The 20,782-nt window shown below is 36.9% G+C and overlaps 1 protein-coding gene across 15 annotated transcripts in view; it reads right to left on the reverse strand.

Moving 5' to 3' along the window:
* The window catches only part of Epha5 (EPH receptor A5), a 356,197-nt gene that overhangs the window by 169,538 nt on the left and 165,877 nt on the right, over positions 1 to 20,782 (reverse strand). For 5 of the 15 annotated variants that reach the window (XM_006983821.4, XM_006983819.4, XM_006983820.4 and 2 more), the window contains exons 4-5: positions 11,297 to 11,452; positions 7,350 to 7,685 (exon numbers count right to left, since the gene is read on the reverse strand). The exons of 5 other annotated variants lie outside the window; for them this stretch is intronic. In XM_006983821.4, the coding sequence (XP_006983883.1) occupies positions 7,350 to 7,685; positions 11,297 to 11,452 (492 nt within the window). The remainder of the gene's footprint in view (positions 1 to 7,349; positions 7,686 to 11,296; positions 11,453 to 20,782) is intronic. 5 more of the 15 variants (XM_076546510.1, XM_076546509.1, XM_016002367.3 and 2 more) reach the window with 2 other exon arrangements.

Genomic DNA, 20,782 nt, shown 5'->3' on the forward strand with positions numbered 1-20,782 from the left:
ATAGATCTTTTGTACTTCTTCAGCTATTCAATTTCATTCTTTCTTTCTCTCACTCTTTAGAAAACAGTCAGATTTTTAAAACGAGATTAATATAAAATAATAAGACAAAGAATATGCATGGAAAGACAGTTTCCCAGAGAGACATACATACAAAAGCAAAACACAAGACAGCACAAAATAGGAAATTATAATAGATAAGCAAAAGTGGTCAAAGCCATATGTGACACACACACACAGAGAGAGAGAGAGAGAGAGAGAGAGAGAGAGAGAGAGAGAGAGAGAGAGAGAGAGAGAACTTTGGGAAAGAAAGTTATTTTTCAAAAAGAAATTGAAATTAGGAACATAAGAAAATACAAAAACTCACTAAAGTTCTTCAAAAATAGTAAAGTCTTGACCTGGAACCAACAAGTAACAAATTCTGAGATTCAGAAATATTTTAGAAGGGTAGATAGAATGAAGAAGAGACTGGATTAGGAGGAGGAGGTGGGTGGGAAGTGATGGGGCTAGGAAAGAGGAAGACAGCTAATACCAATTATTTTAAAAACAGGGTCTTCCTAAAACACTATAGATAATTGAATGACATAAAATTAGTCAAATAGATCAGAGTGCGACATCTTTTTAATGGCAATTTATATATTTATAAACTTCAGTAATCTCATCAATCTCTAAAACAAAGAAATCATAACTGAAAAAAATAATAACCAAAACAAAACAAAACAGAAATTTCAATATCATTTCTTGTGCTAGACTTAAGGTACATGGTTTAGGATATACCAGAGGAACTGGCAAGACATTGACTTAGATAGACAGTTTAAGTTAGTAGGTTCTTCATGGCAGTGGTATTTTTGATTTTTTGGTAAAGAGGGTTATAAAACAGGAAGATTGTGCCGGTGGCAAAAGTGGTGCTTTTCTGTACTTTAAAGTTTGGGATCAAGATACAACAACAATAACAATAGCAGTCACAGTAATAACATCATTATTCTCTTGTGTCTGGCATCTGTTGCTTCACAAGGTCAGTGAAAATCATCAGAGTCATTAAGCAGATCTGTGACAGAGCCAGCTCTGGCCCCAGATACTTAGACCATGCTCTTTTGAGTCTGTTCTCAATGATTCTGTGAGCCTTATTAGATCACATATACACACCACTTTTTGTTTCAAATAGTAATTTTGCTTGTAACTGCTATAGAAAATGCAAGTGCACAGAAAGTGTTCTCAAAGGTGTGGTGTAGTTGGATTGCTTCTCAGGTCCAGCCAGGCCCCTGGAGTCCTGTGGCTCACTTACAAAATAATCACTCAGAAGCTTATATTAATTATAACTGCTTGGCCATTAGCTCAGGCTTATTACTGACTAGCTCTTACACTTAAATTAACCTACAATTCTTATCTATATTTAGCCACGTGGCTTAGTATCTTTCTCAGTTCTGCCTTGTCATCATGCTTCTTTTGTGTCTGGCTGGCAACTCCTGACTCAGTCCTCCTCTTCCCAGAATTCTCCTATCTGATTGCCCTGCCTATACTTCCTTCCTGGCTAATGGCCAATCAGCATTTTATTTATCAACCAATCACAGCAACACATATTCACAGCATACAGAAGGACATCCCATAACAGTGTAGTGTTGCAAACTACAGACTTTTAAAGGTACATGAAATAGAGAAACAATGAGCAATTAGTTGTACTCCAGTGAACTGGGTGGTTTTGTTTGTCAACTTGACACAAGGTAGAAGTGTTAGAAAGAAAGGAGCATCAGCTGAGGAAATGTCCCCATGAGATCCAGCTGTAAGACATTTTCTCATTTAGTGATTAATGGGGAAGGCCCAGCCTGTGGTGGGTGGTACCATCCCTGGGCTGCTGGTCCTGGTGTCTATAAGAAGATGGGTTGAGGAAGCCTTTGGAAGCAAGCGAGTAAGCAGTATTCCTCCATGGCCTCTGCATCAGTTCCCACCTCTGGAATCCTGCCCTGCTTGAGTTCTGTCTTGACTTCTTTCTGTGATGAACAACAATGCTGAAATGTAAGCCATATAAACGCTTTTCTCCTCAACTTGCTTATTGGTCATAGTGTTTTGTCTCATCAATAGAAACCTTAACTAAGACATCCAGTGTAGCAACGGTCTTTATCTAGGAAGAACATGACTCTCTGATAACCAGAGGGACATATAATCTCCACATACGTTCTTACTTCAGATAAAACACTTCATGAAATTGGCATTTTAATACTTAAAATTACACTTCTTTTGTTATGAATATATGCTAGATGTAAGAATTATGCAAAGGGCTGAGTGTGCCTAAATGACCTATGGCTATTTAAAAAAGTTTATGCTAGCTGGTCAGCTTGAGATAATCAAGGAGTATCAACTGAGTCAAGTATCTCATGTTTCACAATCGAAGAGACTAACATCAACACATCAGAAACTAAATATTTCCCATTGAATTCCTGGTTTACACGAGCTGTTAAATGTATTGTCTTGTCCTTTGAATAAATGAAACAAATGCATGTGGGGACTTGAGAAATTCTGAGTATTGGAATGATTAGATAAACAAAAGAGAAGTGGCCCAAGCATCATTCCATGTGTTCAACATTCCATCAGTCTCCTAGGAACCAATTATCTAGTTAGTAGCAAGGACAAAATATTTCTGGAATATGACTTTCCCATGATTATCTAATTAAATTAGAAAAATCATGAAGAAATAAGTATAAGAGTAAGTTTTATGCATTCCTGATAAAGAAGCATGTGAACTTTGTATTCTGCATGGTATAAGTATGGGGTTGCAGATTGTGCACTACTCCATGAAGCTGGCACAGGTGTTTAACCTTCATCAATTAATTTAACAAATTTGGAATGAAATGTGGTCCACTGAGGATTCCTTAATTTACCATTATAAAAATTTCAACAACTCACAAATAGTAATACTAAAATGGAATTTGGTTAAAAACCCATACAACTTACACTGCTTGCATCTTCAGAAAGAGCAAAAAGACATTTTCCTCATAACATCAAAGAAAAATATATAAGGACAGTACAATTTTTTGAAACTTTCATAATTTCTGATAGCTATACTTGAGGCCACATAATTTGGAATTATGCTGAAATCACTTCCTGATTACTTTTGGGCTCAAGAGAGTAGAGGCAAATGGAATCTGTAGCATTTTATTACGGGGAAGAAAACTATGAATCTCATAATAATCAGTGGAAGCAGAGTTGTAAAATATACAGAGAACTGACATGCCTGGACTGGAATAATGAGTCTTATGATCTATGCCACCAAGAATTTCAAAATCTGAGGGATGCCCATCCAGTGATCAACTTATTCATGACTTGCCAACACCTTTCATACTTAGCTATGTTACTGTACTGAACAATCCTTTAACTGACTAGAAAAGCATTTTAGAAAGAGGGCTTTGAAATATCGTCCTATATTGTACTTTATTTACTACTTCTAGATTCAATTACACATTTTTCACTATTTCTAGATTTTTCTAGAGAAATAAAGGTTTGAGGAATTATTGAATATTGCATTATGATTAACATTAATCTGTGTACGTTCAATATGTCTATAATTAACTGCCTAAAGAAGAGCCAGGAAATGAAGCTCCTTACATTATAGAGAACACCAACCTTATTGCTGGTTGTCTGAAGATTTGATGGGTCTGGGGGATTCCATCTAAAATAAGAGATCTTTTACTGAATGCTTCTACCTATGCAAAGTAAAATTCTGTACTTTTGAATGTTAATTAGGGTGATGGCTATTCTTTGTTGTCAACTTGACTATATCTTGAATTAAATAAGGCACAAAAATGGAGTACATCTGTGAGGGATTTTTGCCTAATCTGAAGTGAGGAAACCTACTTCTAATATGGATCTTTGAGGTGTGAGGACACACCGTTAATCCAATCTTTTGTGGTGAGAAGAACTGCTTCTAATCTGGGGCATTCCTTTTGCTGGAAGCCTGTGTAAAAACATGGAAGAAAGAAGTTTTTGCTCTTTGCCTGCTTGTTAGCAAGTCTATTCCTTCACTAGCATGAGAGCCAACTTCTTTCAGATTCCAGGGTATATTGAAGACAAGCTGAGACATCCAGCCTCTGTAATGAACAACTTCTAGATACTTGGACCTTCTATTCATAGACACCCATTGTTGAATTAGCTGGACCATAGCCTTCAAGTCATTCTAATCAATCTCTTTCTATGTAGGAAGATTCATTCCATAAGTTTCATTACTATAGAGAACCATGCCTAACACAATGAGTATAAATTTTGAGATGTTATTTAGAAATAGCTTATTGTTCAATGTAAAATATATAATATGTATACATATTGGAAATTTTAAAGCTTAGTTTAAATATGCCATTGAAAAATTATTTTAAACCAAATAATGAAATACATGTACATCAAATACGTATAATATTTTGTGAGCAGAAAATCTTTCAAATTAAGTTATTTCAGTAGAAAAATTTGTTTTATAGGATGTGGTGTTAATAGCTATTGAAATATATGTTTTAGATTTCTTAAAATGATAAAACTGAAAAATCTTAATAAGTAAATCTAATTAATTATTTCAGAAATACTGTTAAAATTTAAAGGATTATAATTATATGACAATGTGGTGATATATTTTGTATCCCCACAAAGCTTGCCTTGGGAACAGAGGACAAAGCCAGCCACTATATTAAACATAGAAGTCAGGCAGTGATACCACATACCTTTAATCCTAGCATTCAGGAAGCAGAGATCTATCCAGATCTCTGTGAATTCAAGGCCACAATGGGAACAAAGCCAGGCAAGGTTATATACACCTTTAATCCCAGCACTAGGAAGGAAGGAAGATGGCAGAGCATAGAAATGTATATAAGGCATGAGTAAACAGGAAGTCTCTCTCTTGAGGCTGAGGAATTCATAGAGGTAAGAGTGTGGCTGGTTTGTTCTGTTTCTCTGATCTTTCAGCTTTTACCCCAATATCTGGCTCCAGGTTTTTTGTTTTTTTTTTCATTATAAGACATTTTAGGATTTGGTTACAAGTCAAGATATATAAAACTGGTAGAGAACATGAAACTCTCTTATTATTTTCGTTACTTTTCTATGTACTTACACAGCATTGTAACAGAATACATATTTACTCTTTCATTCTCTTTCCAATTTGAGAGTTCATTAGACATTAGTACCTTCGGATTCTACTCTCCTACCATGCTACTTTCCCACAACCTAATCTTATTTCCTTTGTGTTACATCCACCTTTCCCTTGCTTTTCCCCTTCACCTTCCCATGAATTATTTTTCTTGACCAAGAAAATCTTAATGAAAATATTAGAATTATTTTCTGATACTCTATAAATACATTTTCAAGTTTAATATAATTCTACCATTTAATTTTTCCATAATATTATACTTTATTAAATTAAACACAAACAAGTATCACTTACTTATACTTAAGTAACTTCTCAGACTATTAGTTTTTGTATAAATATCCATACATTAATCATTCATTCAGGTTTTATAGACAAATTTAGCTAATCAGTTTTCATTCCTAGCTTAATGTAAAATTTTCCTCTTGAATGAGTAACCATTTTTCTTTCTGCATTTTTGCCAAATTCATTCATGTTTTACTAGCACAAAAAACATTGATTAGAAAATATCAGAACATCTGTTGAGGCTAATAAAACTTGTAGAGAGTTAATCACAAAAGAAACAAACATTTTGGAAAACAACCCTTTGAGAAATTAAAATTTTAAGTTAAAATTTGCTAAAAAGTATTTTTGCATAAAAAAATTAAAACTGTCATTAAACTGGATGCTTAAAAATACAGTTATCAAATCTAACTAACTACAAAACCTACTTCCTGTGACATTGGTACTAGAGGACTCAGCCAAGGTAGCACTAAATAGAAGACTTCTTAAAAGTTTCGGGTTGGGGATTTAGCTCAGGGCTGGGGATTTAGCTCAGTGGTAGAGTGCTTGCCTAGCAAGCACAAGGCCTTGAGTTTGATCCTGAGCTCCAAAAAAAAAGTTTCTTAAATTGACATTTTATGTGGAAATGATACTTTTTGACATAAATTAGTGATGCTGAGAAAAACAGTATTTTAAAGTTGAGGGATATGTTTGCAGTAATTTTATTTATTTATGTAATATTTAAATATATTGTATTATTTAGTGTACTGTGACATTGAGGCATAAATTGACATATATATCTCCTCTTATAACAAATCACAGGATAGATGTGCCATGGCTGCTGGATGATAGTAACTTCCTTGCTATTTTACACAAGAAAGGTCCAATCACACACACTGCAATCAGACACTACAATATACTGTTGTTCATTGGTAACATGCCTAAAATAATAGTCATTCTCTCATGTAGCTTATCACCAAGAAGTAGCTTACAAAGATGTTAAGATCATACAAACTACTGAATTTTCTCCCAAGGAAGAACATCTTAGTGAGGTCTCATTACTTACAAGATGGTATTGTGCATCTCATTTTAGAATTCAATATGGATAAAAGAGTTAAAGATTTTACCTTAGAAGCCTGAGACTATAGCATTAAATTCTGCCTTTTTTTTTTCAATTTTAGATGACAGTTCACATTACTGAATACTTGCGATGGTTACTGTGACTATTGTCATGCGCTAGCACAGGGGCAGATTTCAATGCTTTCTTATACCTAGAGATTTTTGATCACCTAGTGAGTTGAATTCTTAGGCCAGAGTTCCATGCTGATTAGTGTACAAGAGAACATACGCAGACCTACAAAGGAATCATCAGCTTAAATAGGCCTCTATACCTTCCTCTACAAAGTTTACATTTTTATAATTCCAAGATGCAACTTGAAATAGATGTATATTGAGTATTTCTAGCACCTAAAATTTATTCTATTTCTATAAGTGGATGTGGCCAAAAAAAATCAATTCATATGTATTTGAATAAAACTGAAAAAAAGACCATTATAACTTGCAAAGAAAATCCAACTGTGGTGTAAAACAAGAAGTAAAACAGCAAATAAAGCATGCTATACAAATTAATTTTAAAAAGAACTCTTGACATTAACAAAGCAACAAAAAATGTAGATTTGCAACATGAAACATACTATATATACATATAATACATATGATAATTATTAGGTATAAAAGGAATTACTTCAGAAATGTATATTTAATGAAATAATTAATGAAAACATACCTCTCCTGCCTTTTGTCAATGGATGTTTGCACTTAAGAAAGCCTTAACTTCTTTTTAAGGTATATTTGAGATATGGTTTCTTTTAATGCATTCTCTCATAGAACTTCATCTGTTAAGTCCTCAGCTGTTGATGTAATTGTCAGAACTAAGTCAAAAATATATAGTTTGGTTGGGCATGACACTTACCTGCTTGATTCGTGGTAACATTTACCGACACATACTGCCGGGTCTCTGGGCTCAAGTCGGAAACTCCATTCACTGCCTCAATTTCAAAGGTATAGTTTGTGTGAGCAAGTAGGTCCACCATCATGACAGAGGTATTTTTCAGGCCGATTTGCTGGGGGAGGTACCTGACATGACCTCCACACTCCTCACACACACCTGCATGGGAGTTGCACTTCTTGCATGCAATATAATATGACACATCTTTCCGTCCACCCGTGTCGGCAGGTGGAATCCACTCCAGAAAGACACTAGTTTCATTTACATTTGAGATGGCATTCCGAGGAGCTGAGGGGGGTCCTGGTTTGCAAAGTAAAGTGAGAAAAACATATTTAAGATGATATTAATTCCTGTCTTTGACCAAACTAATCCCTGGCCAGAGGAAAAACTAAATTTATAATTAATTTTTATGTGATATTTTATAACAATTAAAAAAATTAAAGTTTTAAGAATCAGTAGTGTTTATACAACGTAAAAGTCATTTACTTTTTGACTGTTATAAATCTTTTTACTAGAATAAGATGTTTTTATTAATATATATATGTTCATAGTTATGGAATAAACCTATCTATGGACAGAATGTTACATAAAGTTTTATGTTTAAAAACATAGTAAATCTGATTCTGAGTACATTGAATAACAAGCTTCCTCTGTGAGAGTTGGAAGTAAATATGAATTCTCTGTTAAACAACAGAGTAGTAAAAGGAGAAATTTTCTGGATGACTCTTGACAATGAATTTTATTAGAAAGTAATTGAATGTGTAGAAAGCGCACCGAGTTTGAAGCTCTCCTGAGAGAACACAGCTCAGGGATAAAAGCTGAAGGTCAAGACCACTGTTTATAAACTAGGTCCTTTCACTGACAGCAATTCAGCTTCAGAATTTTAACTGAGGTTGGAAATTCTGGTAAAGATGATGGGAGATGAGGCCAAAGGGCTCAGTTTTACAGAATATTTTCAATCTCGTTGCCTCCACAAGGAAAGAAATTCATACAATTAAAATACTTTCATAGACACTTATCATCTTAGAGTAATACTGTGACAGTTTTTCTAATCTCATGTAGTTTTATTGCACACTTCATTTTTATACATACATAGATTCGGTTGCTTAAAAGCTTTCTTGACTAAATGATAACAACAGTCAATATCATTTTAACTGTTTCAGAACCTAATTATTCATGCACAAAGAGGAAATAAATTTCTAGAAATTCAATTTTAAATATTTAAATTTTAGTCAGCTTTAAATGTTAAGTGATGGTGTGTTCTCAAACAAGCTTACGCTTATGTTTGTTTGAAATCTAATGTTTGTCTTAGTATCAAAGTGAGTATCTCTGCTTGTCAAAGATCTAATTAGTACCTCTTTCTAATGGTGATAAAATGGAGTCTTCTTGTATTTGAATGAATTATAAGCATGAATTAAACTCCTCAAAAATAATCTTGCTAAGTTAGCTTAATATGTGTGTGTTCCAAATACAAGTCTCAATGTTTATTTCAGCCAAATATTAATCCATCATCTTTGATGAACATATTGAAAAATAATTTAAAATGAAAACTCATATTTAAGAGATTCTTACAATTACATTTAAATAGAACAACTCTATATCTAAGGGCTTGACTTGCTTCCCTCAAACGCTCCCCGAAATGCCCATCACTGAACCTTAGGAAGTTTTGTAAGCAGTCTTCCACATTTCTATTTCAATAGTCACTTTTAACCCACAAACATTTCTAGAGATATAAGTAAAAGTATTATTATTTATTACAAACTTTGGATTATTTAATAACAAATAGAGGTATTTTAATTTCAAGTAACAAAACATAATGGGCCTAACATTTGAAAAAGAAGATGAAATGTACTTGAGTTCTGTCAAGTTTCACTGTTTTTGCTACAAGCTGAATTGTGCTTGCATGTCTTTCTTTGCCCTAAATCAGCAGAAGCGCACCTGTCTGACTTCTTTTAATTATAACTCTGGTAATAACATCCACAACTGTAGGTCACATGTTACCGAAAGAGCCAAACTCAAGTGATACTATGAAGTAGAAGGAAAATTAAAGGATTGGACTTAGCCTACATCTAAAATATGCCATTGCCCCATCAGTAGATATGATGTGTGGACCATGGTAGAGCTGAGAGAAGGATTTCTGCTTCAAGTATATCCATCAGATTATTCATCAGGTTTTTCATTCTGTTTGATTTTTGCCCTACAGGTACATAAAACTCTGATCCAGGAGTTTGTATATTAAAAGGAATTAAAATCATAAATACAAGTCCAAAGTGCCAATGGCAGAACAAAGTTCAAGATCTACCTCTGAACATCAGACAAACCATGAGGGATCATGAGCAGTTGTGGTACTCTGAATCAAACTAAAAACAGACACACACTCAAAGTGATATTTTGTAAGAAACAAATATGGATTGTTCCTTTGAACACAATAGTAGAAATTTACAGAGCTTAAGATGGAGAAAATGTCAAGTCTATGAGCTTTAGTTCCAAAAGAATGTTAAGCAGTTTTTACTACCAAATCATAGCCTTTCCCTTGAGTCCCAAAATAAATAAATAAACAGAAGTGCACATTCATATTTATGATAAAAAGATGTAAACTATGGCTGGATCAATTAAATGAGTCTGCTAATACACAACTTTGTGAAATGTGTGAGATGATTTGTGCCATAATTTTAGTGTGCCCCTCTTTACTGGTCTACCCATTTTCTTTTGTTTGATAATTCTTACATCTTACATATTAAACACCGTATGAATTCCACTATAACAAAACATTATATCATTCCAGTAGAGTATCATGACAAAACTGTGTATAGTACAATATAACTCTTTGAGAAGGTATTTTGATACTAGTAATCATTTTGGTCAACAAATCATTAGCCTTGAATTACAGCGTGATTGTTCAGTTCTTATGAAATTCGGGCACTGAAATTTGTTTAAGATCAACTTGTGATTATTTTATAAAAAGTCATCTATACTGTTTTCTGTGTACAGATCAATGACAAAATCTATACTCTTGTGAACATTATTGAGTGTACATACCATTAACTGGGAACTAACAAGTAAAGTGAAGGTATGCCACAAGAGGTGCAAATTGTGATGAAAGATACATTCATTTTACTTACTTTTCCCCACTTATTACAGACCCTTCGCTAATGAAAAATATCTCCAAGTATAGTCACAAACCAGCAAATGTGTAAATAGCCACATTAGGTTTTCTCAAATATGTTAAACTTAGAAAAAACACAGTTTGGCTAAATGTGCATCTCTGCATTAGAAATACTGAACATAATGCTTACTATCTATCTATGTACTGATCATTCAGTCATGATTACAGCTTTGATAATGGTTCAATGAATCTGGCTAAGAAGACACATTGCAGTTGCATGAAAGCCTAAGTTGGAGGTTGGGTTTTATAGATTATTCTAATCTGATTTTCCGCCTTGTTTGTCATGTGCTTGACACTGCCTGCCTATTTTGCAAGGTGCAGTTTTGCATTTGGCCTATGGATTACCCTACAGTTTAGTTATGTAGGCTAGAATTTGTTGAACTTGTTGAAGTTCAGAAAATGGTCTACCAAGGAAGTAGATAACAAACCTGATGTGAAAAGACACAAAGATTCACTGAAGTCAAGACTACTAAATTAAAGCACAGAATAAGAGGATTTGATTATTAGTGCCTCAGATGTTGAAACTTAAGTGAGGGGAAAGGATGCTTCTGAGAGTCAGTCATAAGAGGACACTTATTTTTCAATGTGCTTGAAAGGAATTTGCAATGTGGGGAAAGACCTGAACTGTGAAGGGGAAACATGCCTGTTTTAGAGGGGAGTATTAATAAAGCAAAACAGGCTCCATCATGCCCTTTCTCCAAACTGGTGAAAGGGAGCATCACCAAATAGCCACGGGGTTCCTTACTTGTGCATGCCATTGTGGGCGGATCAGATTCCCTCCTGAAATAATCCTTTTCACAGACACAAGAGGTGGAAGCTTCCTCATGGGTGTAACTGTGAGGTGGACATTTGCTGCAGCTCTGGCTGTGAGGAGAAGCTTTGAAGAACCCAGGTCTGCACACTGTCAAGAGAAATGAGAGACTAAGCTTTTCCTGGGAACAGAGGCAGGGCTTGTTTGTGAATAATGTATTATTTTGACTAGCATATACACATACTACAGAGAAGACAGTCTTTGCATCAATTACAGAATTTCCCAGAAGTTTCCTGATCACGCATATCAGACCATCCAGATAATCAAAAGTTCCAATTAACATGAATGAAATGCACACATTTTAATGGCCCTTATGCTCCTGGAGCCTGCAAAACATTATTTTTTTATAAAAGACACATATATTTATGTGTTTACAATGGAAGCAGTCCAATAAGTCCATTTTTTTACACTTTATTAGTGAAATCATATTAAAAAAATACAACTATCGCCGGGCGGTGGTGGCGCACGCCTTTAATCCCAGCACTCGGGAGGCAGAGCCAGGTGGATCTCTGTGAGTTCGAGGCCAGCCTGGGCTACCAAGTGAGTCCCAGGAAAGGCGCAAAGCTACACAGAGAAACCCTGTCTCGAAAAACCAAAAAAAAAAAAAAAAAAGATACTACTATCATATATAATTATAGAGTGGTATGGCACATAAAAGTTTCCAACTTTTATTATTAAAATTGTAAAGTAAGGGATAGGGAGCTGGCTCAGCAGTAATGTACTTGTCATACAAGAATGAAGACAGTAGTATGAGTTTCAACCACCATTTACATACTCGGTGGGCATAGTGCCTTGCTGGTAATCATTGTGGCTTTGAGAAGATATGGACCAAAACAAAAAAACAAACAAACAAACAAAAAAAAAAGGAATAAACTGAGTATCTAGACTACCCAAAAATGTGAGCTCTGGTTTGCGGGTAGCCATTCCAGCTTTGACCTGGAAGTTCCAACCCCCATTGAAGCTTCGTAATGGTCACGCCTACAAGGCAGGGCTGAGAGAGGATGCTGAAGACCCAAGTGGTGATGCATGGGCTCTCTTGGTTCCTGGACCCTGAACTCTGGAGGTAGATTGAGCAGAGTTATCCAGAGAACAACACTGGACTGCGCTACACCTTTCCCAGACCCTGCAACCTACCTATCCCTTCATTTGTAAGTTATGCCACTAAATAAACCTCCCTTTTAACGACATGGAGTGGCCTTAATAATTTCACCAATACTCTGGATTCAGCAAGCAGCCTTTCTTTAACATACAAAATAGAAAGTAAATAAGGAAAATACTCTGCTTCAACCTTGGGCCTCCTCATTCAGGAACACAACCACAAGAATGAGTCCATACAGCCAGGCAGTAGTGACACACGCCTTTAATCCCAGCATGTGGGAGGCAGAGGCAGGTGGATCTCTATGAGTTCAAGGCCAGCCTGGGCTACAGAGTGAGTTCCAGTAAAGTTGCCAAAGCTACACCAAGAAACCCTGTCTCAAAAAAACAAAAAAAAAAAAAAAAGAGAGTCCATACATATGAAAACACACACACACACCACAAAATGTTTGAAAACTTAATTAACAGTATTTTCCAAAAGTTTTATTATAATGCATGATTATCTGGGATATTTTCTATAAAATATAGAGGTTCAAGAGTATCATATTTTTGGCATTTTATTGCATTTTGAAGATGTGTTTTGAGTTACATACACACAGGATTTATGTATTCTAATATAGTAAATACCTACTCACTACAAAACTGTAATGATTATAAAAATGGGAAGTATGGCCGGGCGGTGGTGGCGCACGCCTTTAATCCCAGCACTTGGGACGCAGAGCCAGGCGGATCTCTGTGAGTTCGAGGCTAGCCTTGGCAACCAAGTGAGCTCCAGGAAAGGCGCAAAGCTACACAGAGAAACCCTGTCTCGAAAAACCAAAAAAAAAAAAAAAAAAAAATGGAAAGTATGTCATATTGCTCAGTTTTGTCTCAGGGCAATTACCTCGGTATTTCATCATGACAGGTGTCAGTTACTGCAAGAGATATTTAAGTGAATTGTTGATACATCCTGAGGACTACTACTCCACTATATAGAATCAAATAGAAAGTGTTTGCTGGTATTTGTTTTACCTATTTTGGCTGTGTAAGCAAGTTCCCATGAAGTGCATCTTTTACTCTGTGAATGCCACTGACATTCATGTACTCCCCACCCCCCAAATTGGCTTATAAACCCCAATATCAATATTCCTATTGCTCAGACTTTGGATAATTTTAAACAACTCTACTGAGGCTTTGATGATTGGCTTATTTTACTTCTAGCTAATATTTTTTTCCATTTTCAAGATTCTCTACATAGACTGAGGAATGTTTATAGAGTATCAGTGCAATTTTATTGAAGCTCATAGATGCACTTATATTTCAACGGGGAAGACATAATGAGCTCAGGATAATTTTCATCTGCTCCGAATGACCTCAGGTTTTAGTAATCCATGCTGAGGCTTTCTGCCCTCACTCCTAATAGCCAGGAGTTGCCAAATAAGGAGGTACTATTTTTTCAATCCGTCTAATTATGGTGATAGTGAAGCCTTAATACTCTTAGAAATGCATAGCACATGTGAAGGCATTGGAGAGATAAGAAGGGCTTTTTGATAGTATTAGGACATTCAAGTAGTTAAATGATTAGAAGATTTAAATATTATTTTACTTATAATAGGATCGCTGTAGCTGCCAATAGCATACTTAGCTGTTATCCAATTTTTCTTCTTTTATCCTTTTAGTACAACCATTCTCACTTTAAACCATTTGCTTTCAAAGGCATGAAGTGCAAACTCACATATCCTTCATATCTGATCCTTCTTTTATTTAAGAAACCCTCTTTAAATTAAAAAAAAATCAGTATACTTTTGTTGAATTATATATATATATATATATATATATTATTTTGAAAGATATTTAAATTTTCTTCTTTAATTCATTCTTCTCTTATATTATTACATCCTGACCACAGTTTGCCCTCCGTCCACTCTTTCTAGTCCCTCCCTCCCCTCAACCAGATCCACTCCTCCATTTCCCTTCAGAAAAGAGCAGACCTTCAGTGATATGATCCAAACATGGCGTATCCAATTTACAATAAGACTAGACACACATACTCATATCAAGACTGGTTGAGGGTCCCAAGAGCAGGCAAAAGAGTCAGAGACAGCCCCTGCTCCCACTTTTAGGAATTCCACAAGAACACCAAACTACAAGAACTTAACATAAATGCAGGCGACCGAGCTTGGACCCATACAGGCTCCCGGACTGTTGGTTCAGTCTCTGTGAGTCCCAATGAGCCCTGGTTAGTTGAATCTGGGGGCCTTGTTCCTGTGTTGCCCTCCCCTCCCCTCCCCTCCCCTCCCCTCCTCCTTCAATAGGAGTCCCTGAGTTCCGCCAAATGTTTTGACTGTGGGTCACTACATCTGCTGCCTTCAGTTTCAGTTGCTATATTAAACCTCTCTCATGATGATTATGCTAGCTAAAGTCTATGAGTATAGCAGAGTATCATTAAGAATCATTCCATCGACTCTTTTTGTTTGTTTGTTTGTTTGTTTTTTCCACTCGTGTCTGGTTCTATCCTAGCTCTCTGGGCTATCCAGGTCTGGTTCCTGGCCATTCAGTGTCAGGTATAGGTGCAATCTTCTGGCATGGGCCTCAAGTTGGACCAACCATTGATGACCACTTCCACTGTTCTGTGCCACCATTACTCCTGCACATCTAGAAGGCAGGGCACATTGTAGGCGAAGGATTTGTGGCTGGGGTGATGTCCCAGGCCCACCACTGGAAGTCTGGCTTGATTAGAGAAGATGCGTAATTCAGGCTCTGTGTCGCCCATTATTAAGAGTCTTCTTAGGGTCACCTTAGTAGATCCCAGACTGTTTGCATTGCACTAGGGTTACACATCTCCCTAGTAATGCCCCCTCCCATTCCAGTCACCTTTCCTATGACTCTCTCCCTCCATCCCCTCCCCCATATAATCCCTCCTGTTCCTATCCCCACCTGTCGGCCCAGTCCATCCATGAAATCTTATCCTGCGTGTGTGTGTGTGTGTGTGTGTGTGTGTGTGTGTGTGTGTGTGCGCGCGCGCGAGCCCGTACACATGTGTGTATATGCTATGGTGAGTGGCTGCAGCTCAGGACACAATATGCAGGAGCCAATTTTCTTTCTCCAGAATATCAGTTCCATCTTACCACTCCAACTCCTGTTTTTAATGAGTAACTTTTAACACAGAAGCTTGATATGATGAAGTATATGACACTGTTGTTAAATCCCTATAATGGAAGTATGGATTAGGCAAAAAACAAAGTATGTAATATGTACCTTTAAAAAACGTGTTCCTCTCTTTTGTTCATTATTTTATTAAAATTCTTTGAGGATGCTGACTGAGTCACAAATTGTGCATGACAATGGATTAGAAAAACTATCAAAGTTTCTATGGAGACTCTAGGAGACTTTGTTGAATCACTATTCGGACATATGACTGTGACAGCAAGAATAAGAAATAAGAATAAATGTATACCACCCACAACTAAGAAGAAAAGTTCCTCCAATCAGGACAGTGAGATAACTCCATGAGTTAAGGCTTCTTTCACCAAGTCTGAGAATCTTGGATTGATCTTTGGAAGTCATAAGATGGTAGGACAGAAAACCTTCCAAAGTCTTCCTCTGACTTCCACACTTACTCTGTAACACACACACACACACACACACACACACACACACACACACACACACACACACAAAAGAAAAAGAAAAAGAAGGCTCCCTAGAAAGGTGTGAGTCTCAGTATTTGAGAGAGTGCTAGTATTTGTTGGAAATAGGAAAGTTACCCAATTGTAGAGAGTTTAGCAATATTTTAGAGGAAGATATTCTCTGAAAAGATGGCATGAAGTATAGAACATGTAAGGGAAATAGATGAAATAAGAGAAGAGAATTAATTCAAAAATTTCTTGAAAAAAGATGAGAAGAAAAATTTACAGCAGGAAGAAGTCATTATTCATAACACCCCCTCTCTCTTTTTATTAATTATAGATGGTTCTAAGTTTACCTTCAACACTTTAGATTGTTCAGTGGTGCAGCAGTACTGTGAGTTCAATACAAATTATATTTTGAATGTTTAATTTGGGTATTTTCCCAGGCTAGTGATATGTGATATTTTCCTCAACCTGGGAAGTGGAAATTAGCTTCTGCTCCCATTCACTACATGTATACCATGTATGAAACAGGCTTTGTGTTAGATGTTTTACTCAGCCATAAGTTTATACAAGTTTTTGAGCAAATTTAATGTATACTTGGCTCAGCTATGAACAGAGTTAAAATTTTTAAGCACATTTCAAAATTAGTGCATATTACATGATGTACCATATCATGGTTTTCAAGGAGACTTTTAGTATATGCTATGTAAGACATTGATAATATCCCCACCAACACTTTAATAACACATCCTGCCTTCCTCTCACTGCTTCTGTTCATATTACATAATAGCATCATTTACTTAACAATATTTTCAACTCATGATGGGTTATTAAGTGTACAGCCCCTCTTAAAGGGCATTTGTGCATGAAACTCTTTTTTCTGGTTGAAGGAAAGATTTGAGTATTCAGAACCTTCAATTTGAGTATTCAGAAGTCACAGTAGAAAGTGTGATGGTCTACAAAGTAGAGTTTAAGAATCGTTTCACAATAGCACAGGAAATGTATCCGAGGTAACAAAGAAAAAGTTGGTCTTTTTTGTTTTTGTAGTGGTTCACACAGAGAAGGTGTTGTACCTGATTTGCTCCAGTCTGACCCAGTCCCACAGACCCTGCAGCCACTTATACAATAATTACTCAGAAGCTTATATTAATTACAAACTTTATGGCCTATTGGCTCAAGCTTCTCGCTAGCTAGCTCTTACCTCTTAAATTACCCATTTCTATAAATCTATATTTTGTCATGTGGCTCATGGCTTACAGGTATCCTTACATCTTGCTTCTCATGGAGGCAGCTGGCAGTGTCCTCTCTGTTTCCTGCACCAAGGTGTTGTAGATAAGATTAGGAGAATTCAAGGATTTCTTGACATATTTAATGAAAAAAAATGAGCTACTAGAGCATTTTTAGAATGACTTAAATATTTGGAATAAATTGTATTGAAAATGTGTGAGCCTTTTTCTCAGATTGGCAAACATTTGATATTAAGAGCTTTGAGGAAAACATTGAACAACATTTAATGCATTATCGAGCTTGAGGTGTGTAATACCTGAATTATGTAGTTTACTACTAGCCAAGAAAAGTATTTCAAGTCCTAATTACTCATTTCCTTTAAATCATAAGTCTAAAATGCAATATCACATGTCTTGAGATTGCAATCATAACATTATTGAACCCTGGCTACAAGCCACTGTGTTGACAATCATGCTGTAGTTAACTCCTGGTTTTCTCTGTTTTTAATCATCAGCAGATTTATTTTGCAGCTGCTTCTATCTTTTTTTTTGTCTAAAAGTGTTATACAATCTGTTTGACTGCCAATAGTCTTGTATTATGTCTGTTGAAATAATAAAAGTTATTCGGAATAAAAGGATGTATCTTTTTATTATTTTTTTATTTAAAAAATTCTTTCCTTCTACACACCAACCTCTGTTCCCTCTCCCTCCTCTTCTCCCGTTCCCCCCACCTATTCCCATCCCACTCCCATCTCCTCCTCATAAATGGTAAGCCTTCCCTTGGGTAAAAATCAACACAGGCTGGCATACCAAGTTGGGGAGAGACCTAGCCTCTCCCCACTGCATCAAGGCTGTCTTTTTATTCTTATCTCAAAACACCAACCTATCCATGGTTGTATTCATCCTATATCTTTTGTCCAATAAAGTAAAAATCTATCTTAGCTGACAGAAGAGAGCTGTATTTGAATCCAGAACCTGTACTCTACTTTCTAGATAAAACTTTCAAGTATCCACAGTCTTTTGTGCGGGGACATGTCTTTCTGTATGTTGTGACTATATGTTATTCCCATTAATTAACAAATAAGCTGCTTTGGCCTATGACAAGGCAGCTTGGAGGCAGACAGGAAAGGAGAGAAACAGGAAAGAGAAAGGAGGAGACTGGGGAGATACCTGCCTGCTGCCCAAGGAACAACTTGCCAGCAGACCAGTAAGTCTTGCCTATGTGGAAACTTACAGAATAATAGAAATGGATTAAATTATAAGAGCTACCTAACAGCATGCAGCAGTGGTGCATGGCTTTAATCCCAGCACTTAGGAGGCATAGGCAGAGAGATCTCTGTGAGATCAAGGTCAGCCTGGTCTATAGAGTGAGATCCAGGACAGGCACCAAAACTATACAGAGAAACTCTGCCTCAAAAACAAAAACAAAGACATACAAACAAAAGAGAGAGAGAGAGAGAGAGAGAGAGAGAGAGAGAGAGATAGCAAGAAGCTTGAGCCATAGGCCATAGCCATAAACTTTTAAGTAATATAAGGCTCTGTGTGTTTACTTGGATTAGAGAAGCTGCAGGACCATGGATGAGAGAGATTTGTCTTGACCTGGTCTTGGGGGAGATTGATTCCCAATTTTCTAAGAAAGTGCCATATTGATTTCCAAAGTGGCTGTACAAGCTTGCATTCCTACCAACAGTGGAGGAGAGTTTCCCTTGCTCCACATCCTCTCCAGCATAAGTCTTCAGTGTTTTTGATCTTAGACATTCTGACAGGTGTAAGGTGGTATCTCAGAGTCATTTTGATTTGCATTTCCCTGATGATTAGGGATGTTGAGCAATTCCTTAAATATCTTTCAGCCATTTGAGCTTCTTCTATTGAGAATTCTCTGTTTAGCTCTATAGCACATTTCTTAATTGGACTGTTGGGTATTTTGATGTCTAATTTCTTGAGTTCTTTATATATTCTGGATATCAACCCTCTGACAAATGTGGGGTTGGTGAAGATCTTTTCCCATTCTGTAGGCTGTCACTTTGTCTTGTTGACTGTGTCGTTTGCGCTACAAAAGCTTTTCAGTTTCAAGAGATCCCATTGATTGATTGTTTCTCTCAGTGTCTGTGCTACTGGTGTTATGTTTATGAAGTGATCTCCAGTGCCAATGCATTCAAAACTACTTCCTACTTTCTCTTCTAGGATTCAGAGTAACTGGATTTATGTTGAGGTCTTTGATCCACTTGGACTTAAATTTTGTGCATGGTGACAGATGTGGATCTATTTGCAGCCTTCTACATGTTGACACACAGTATGCCAGCACCATTTGTTGAAGATGCTTTCTTTTTTCCATTGTACAGTTTTGGCTTCTTTGTCAAAATTATATGTTCATAGGTGTATGGATTAATGTCAGGGTCTTCAATTTGATTCCATTGGTCCACATGTCGGTTTTTATGCCAGTACCAAGCTGTTTTTATTACTGTAGCTCTATAGCAGAGCTTGAGGTCAGGGATTATGATGCCTCCAGAGGTTGTTTTATTGTACAGGATTCTCTTGGCTATCCTGGGTTTTTAGTTTTTCCATATAAAGTTGAGTATTGTTCTTTCCAGGTCTGTGAAGAATTGTGTTGGGATTTTGATGGGGATTTCATTGAATCTGTAGATTCCTTTTGGTAAGATTGCCATTTTTTGCTAAGTTAATCCTGCAAACTGGATGTGAGGCGGGGTAATGAAGGGCAAGGGTTGAGGGAAAGAGAGCTTAGGGGAGCGGGGAGCAGGAGATCCCAGCTGGATCAAGAACAGAGAGAGAGAGAGAACAAGGAAAAGAGACCATGATAAATGAAGATCCCATGGGAATAGGAAGAAGCAAAATGCTAGAGAGGTCCCCAGAAACCCACAAAGATACCTCCACAATAGACTACTGGCAATAGTTGAGAGAAAGCCCGAACTGACCTACTGTGGTGAAAGGATGGCCGAACACCCTAACTGTCGTGGTAGAACGCTCACCCAATGACTGATGGAAGCAGATGCAGAGATCCATGGCCAGGCTCTAGGTGGAGCTCCATTGAGTCCAATTGGTGAGCAAGAGGAGGGATTGTATGAGCAAGAATTGTTGAGACCACGATTGGAAAAAGCACAGGGACAAATAGCCAAACTAGTGGAAACACATGAACTATGAACCAATAGCTGAGGAGCCCCCAATTGGATTAGGCCCTCTGGGTAAGTGAGACAGTTGATTAGCTTGAACTGTTTGGGAGGCCCCCAGGTAGTAGGACCAGGACCTATCCTTAGTGCATGAGCTGGCTGTTTGGAACCTGGAGCCTATGCAGGGACACTTTGCTCAGCCTTGGTATAGGGAGGAGGGGACTGGACCTGCCTGGACTGAATCTACCAGGCTGAGCTGAATACCCAGGGGAGTCCTTGAACTGAAGGAGATGGGATTGGGGGTGGGTTGGAGGGGAGTGTGGGCGAGGCAGGAGGAGGGAGGACAGGGGAATCTGTGGCTGA

The sequence above is a fragment of the Peromyscus maniculatus genome, chromosome 10, assembly GCF_049852395.1.
Source record: "Peromyscus maniculatus bairdii isolate BWxNUB_F1_BW_parent chromosome 10, HU_Pman_BW_mat_3.1, whole genome shotgun sequence".
NCBI lineage: Eukaryota > Metazoa > Chordata > Mammalia > Rodentia > Cricetidae > Peromyscus > Peromyscus maniculatus.